The 4,620-nt window shown below is 47.1% G+C and overlaps 1 protein-coding gene across 1 annotated transcript; it reads left to right on the top strand.

Annotated features, from left to right (window-relative positions):
• Nucleotides 1–1,209: 1,209 nt before the first annotated feature.
• mafba (MAF bZIP transcription factor Ba) lies at nucleotides 1,210–3,460 on the top strand. Its single transcript, XM_014032764.1, has one exon. It carries the CDS (start codon nucleotides 1,713–1,715, stop codon nucleotides 2,940–2,942), a length of 1,230 nt encoding a protein of 409 aa, XP_013888218.1. The 5' UTR covers nucleotides 1,210–1,712; the 3' UTR covers nucleotides 2,943–3,460.
• Nucleotides 3,461–4,620: the final 1,160 nt, after the last annotated feature.

Below are 4,620 nucleotides of genomic sequence, written 5' to 3'. Positions count from 1 at the left end.
CTTTCTTTCTTTCTTTCTTTCTTTCTTTCTTTCTTTCTTTCTTTCTTTCTTTCTTTCTTTCTTTCTTTCTTTCTTTCTTTCTTTCTTTCAAATTTACTTTACTTGTTTAAAAGAATATCTCATTGGCCAAACTGCCTGTTAAACCCAGAACAACAGAGAACCAACGCGTCACTCTGCTGTTTCCCTTGATCACAAGTGACTGAGACGAATTGGTGCCAGTAATTATGGCGGGATGTGACCTTCAAGAAGGAGCAGTTGGCGCAGGGAGGAAAACCCGAGCGCAAAACGAGAAGAAACCCACCTCATCAGCATCACCATCAGCTCAGCTCGGTGCGCATGCTGCCCACGCAGGGGCAGCCTTGAGCCTGTTTTCTCTCTCTCTGCTCTGGGGTGTGGGGGGGGGGATGGTTCAGTGTGGAATACGGTGTCAACAGAAAGAAGCGCGTTTCTGGGAATCCTGCAGCAGCTGGACCCTCTGGATAATACAGTTTTAATAAAAAAAGAAACACGTTTAATTCAGTTTAGTAGGTTAAATAAAACGTACATCCMTGAGACTCCTCATCATGGACTAACAGGCTTTCTTTGCAGTGAAATAAATAAATAAAAACAGCAGAGTGTGTTAAAGAAAGTGGTTTTCATACCGTGTGAAACTGGATCAAACTTCACCTGAATGACCAAATATGAAAATAAAGTCGTGCGTAAAAGTTAATCCAGGGAATACTTTGTTTCTAAAAACATTAACTAAATAGATACATAAATCTGTATCTTGTAATAATTTGGATAAATGAGACAATGACAATTGTAACCATAAAAAAGGGGGTGGGGGGGGGGCAGTCCAACCATTTGAATTAATCAACTCTGGATTTCACTAAGATCCAAATCGGTGAGAAACMGGAGCAGCGCGTCACAGACTCCACAAACTGAAGGCATTTCTTTCTCTCCCTCTTTCTTTCTTCTTTTTTCCCTCCTTCTRCCTCCCACCCTTCGCTTTTAGGGAAGTCGGTCAGCTGACTGTCTCTGGCTGTCAAGACCAAATTGGTCGCTCTCCTCTCCTCTCCTCTCTCCTCTCCTCTTTTCTCCTCTCTTCCTCCGTTTGAGCGCAGAGTCCGGCTCCCATTGGAGCAGCCGCGGGTCTCTGGCCCTGCCTTCCTCTGCGACGTCACGCGCGCGCTATGATAATAAAGCCCCGGCTGGCTCCGAGCGCAGTCTGCTGGATACCAGAGCGAGAGGAGAGAGTGAGAGAGAAGCGAGCCTTTYAATCTCTGCGGTGCAGAGCTGGAAAAGCTCCTTCTCAGCGAAAAAGAAAGGGGGGAGAAAAGCAACAACAAACGCCTTGTTGATTTTTCCTTCTTTTTTTTTTTGGTGCCTTTTATTTTCCTGGAGAAACAAAAAGGGGGACTTACAAAGCAAGAAGTTGCAACGTGGACTGGTGTCTGTCTCAGCGAGCAAACGGGGTATTGCTTCAGATTTTTTGCTATTTATGCTGATTTATTTGTGACTACTCTTCTGCTGGAAGGACTGAGATTATATTTCTTCCTTTTTTATTTTATTTTTCACTGAGGCGCACTGCTTTCCACCTCCCTGCCTGCTTGGTCCCTGACAGATTATTCCAGCAGAAGTAGGCTACATGACGCAAACACTGAGCTGAGCTGAAAGTTTTTCCTCCACAACTTTTTTTTCTCTCCCCCCTCCCTCCTATCAAGCCGTGTTTCATGCTACAGCAAGTCAGCGCAGAGCGGTGGAGGAGCCAAAAGAACTATTGCATGAAACAAGGAAAGAGAGAAGAGACTCTGATTAGTAAGTCTGTTTTTGCGACGCTCGCCAGTACCTTTGCGTATTTGCAGAAGAGTCGCGACCCCAGCATGAGTGCGGAGCTGAGCATGGGCTCGGAGCTGCCCAGCAGCCCCCTGGCTCTGGAATACGTCAACGACTTTGACCTGATGAAGTTCGACGTGAAGAAGGAGGGCCTGGCCGGCTTTGATCGCAGCGGGGTGCGCCAGTGTACCCGTCTCCAGCCGCAGGGCTCCGTGTCCTCCACCCCCATCAGCACGCCCTGCAGCTCGGTGCCCTCCTCGCCCAGTTTCAGCCCCACAGAGCAGAAGCACCACCTCGAGGAGCTGTACTGGATGCCGAACAGCGGGTACCACCAGCAGATGGACCCGCAGACGCTGAATCTGACCCCGGAGGACGCGGTGGAGGCCCTGATCGGAGCCACGGCGCACGGCCACCCTCAGCCCCCGCACGTCCAGCAGCAGCTGCAGCAGCAGCAGCAAGGCGCCTTCGAGGGCTACAGGGGCCCGCACCACCACCACCACAGCCACCACGGCCACAGCCAGCAGCACCACCACCCGTACGCGGGGGGCATCCCGCACCACGCCGAGGAGCTGTCCGGGCATCCGGGRGCGCACAGCCACCCGCACAGCCAGCACCACCATCACCACAGCCAGGACCCCGACAGCCCGTCGCCGGTCTCCCCGGAGTCCCTCCACCACCACCGCCACCACCATCACCACCACCCGCACGGCCACCTGAGCCAGACGGCGGGGCACCACGGCGCGGGGGGCGGCGGGCTGAACGTGGAGGACCGCTTCTCCGACGAGCAGCTGGTGTCCATGTCGGTGCGGGAGCTCAACAGACACCTGCGGGGCTTCACCAAGGACGAGGTCATCCGCCTCAAGCAGAAGAGGAGGACCCTGAAGAACCGGGGCTACGCGCAGTCGTGCAGGTTCAAGCGCGTGCAGCAGAAGCACGTGCTGGAGAACGAGAAGACGCAGCTGATGAACCAGGTGGAACAGCTGAAGGCGGAGATCAGCCGGCTGGCGAGGGAGAGGGACGCCTACAAACTCAAGTGCGAGAAGCTGACGGGCTCGGGGGCCAGCAACGGCTTCCGCGAGGCCGGCTCGACCAGCGACAACCCGTCATCCCCGGAGTTCTTCATGTGAGTTGTCAGCCTTCACAACAAACCCCCCCCCTCCTCCCCCCATAAACTGATCCTTTCTCCACAACTGACTGACTTCACCGATGAACAGATGGTAATAACCCCCTCCTCCCACACTGTTTGATTAAACAAAAAAATTATATTCATATTAAAAGAATAATCCATTAGATAATATTCTCATATATAATCATCTCTCCATCAACAACAGAGTAGAGTTTGAGCAGCATCTTTGTAGATTAGCTGGTGGGAGTTAAATACTTTTTTTTCTATCCCTCTTCTTTATAATAAAAAAGGAGGCTCGGATGATGGAACTTCCCCCCACACCTCCTCTCAAGACTGCAGCTTTTAAACAATCTGTAAACCAATTTTGGGGGGATTTTGTTCAACAAAAAAAAACAATAATAAATATTAATAATAATAAACATGACCAACAACAAGCAGGCCTCGCCTCACATTCGACAAGTGGGCCCGCAGAAACCAACGTGACTCCACTTTTTTATGCAAATTCAACTTGTTGGGAGAGAAGGAGGGGGTGGGGAATAGGAGGGGAGGGGGGAACATTTTATGCAACATCTCATTGATTTATTGCCTGCTTGGTTATATTCGATATATATATGTAGAAATGAACAAAAAACAAATAAAAAAAAGAAAGAAAAACAACAAAAAAAATCTGCATTAAATATTAATCCTGCATGCTGGACATGTACGGTAACAATTTCTATTTTGTACTTTTATCTCCTTGTGTATATTAAGAGCATGTGTTTGATCTGCGCCTCTCCATAGTTTTCTCTGTTTTTAGAGTGGGGTGGGGGTAGGGGGGGTGTTAGAGAACTGCAGCGGGGACAGAACAGCAGGACTGAAGGTGGCTTTTWWTTTRRRRTTTTTTWATTTTTGTCTTAAGGGGAAGGGGAGGGGGGCTTGTAAATATAATGCTACTACAAAAAAACTGCACAACAAGATAGAAGAGGCTGGTTTGAACTTCTTTTTTTTCTTTGCGTTGTGTTATTTTTTTAATTACATTTCATTTACAGGTTGTTACCATATTTTTATTATTATCACTTTTTTCAGGTCGCGATTGAAAGATTTCAGAAAGAAAGAAAGTGCATGTTTTTTTTAAACAAATAAGGTCGCATTTCAATTCAACWAATTGTGCGTCAGGTGCACTTTTGGAAGAGGAGGAGGATGATATTTAGCATGTTTTCATTTTGACTTTTGCTCAGACCTCCCTTCAGGAAGACATGTTATCATCTGGAACTTTATAAAAAAAATAAAATAAAATAAAAACCTAATATTTGTGCGCAAATGTGGCCACGACGATACTGAAATGTGCGCAAAAGCCGCAAATCTTAAAGTGTCCCTTTGTCTTTTAGTAAAAACTGTTTTATTCATTACAATTCAGCTTTAGAAACGTCTGTTTTTATTATCCAAACACATCCTATCGCGGCTGGCAGCCACCTGTTGCACGTTTTCTCTGGACCTGAAAATAATATTTTTTTAAAGAATCCTCAAAAATCTCACTTTTAAAAGTTGTAAACAGAGTAAATAATTAGACGAGTCACGTTTCCATACAAAGTTTTAAGTTTTCCTGACTTTTTTTCTGCCGGTCAGTAAAAAAAAGGGGGATTCAGGTTGTGCAAATGTTCAAAATGAAAACCATGTTTCTGTTCCTTTTTTTGTGTTTG

The sequence above is a fragment of the Austrofundulus limnaeus genome, unplaced genomic scaffold (assembly GCF_001266775.1).
Source record: "Austrofundulus limnaeus strain Quisiro unplaced genomic scaffold, Austrofundulus_limnaeus-1.0 Scaffold1534, whole genome shotgun sequence".
Lineage (NCBI taxonomy): Eukaryota > Metazoa > Chordata > Actinopteri > Cyprinodontiformes > Rivulidae > Austrofundulus > Austrofundulus limnaeus.
Note: the sequence above shows the minus strand (reverse complement) of the source record. Positions and strands in the feature narration are given on the sequence as shown.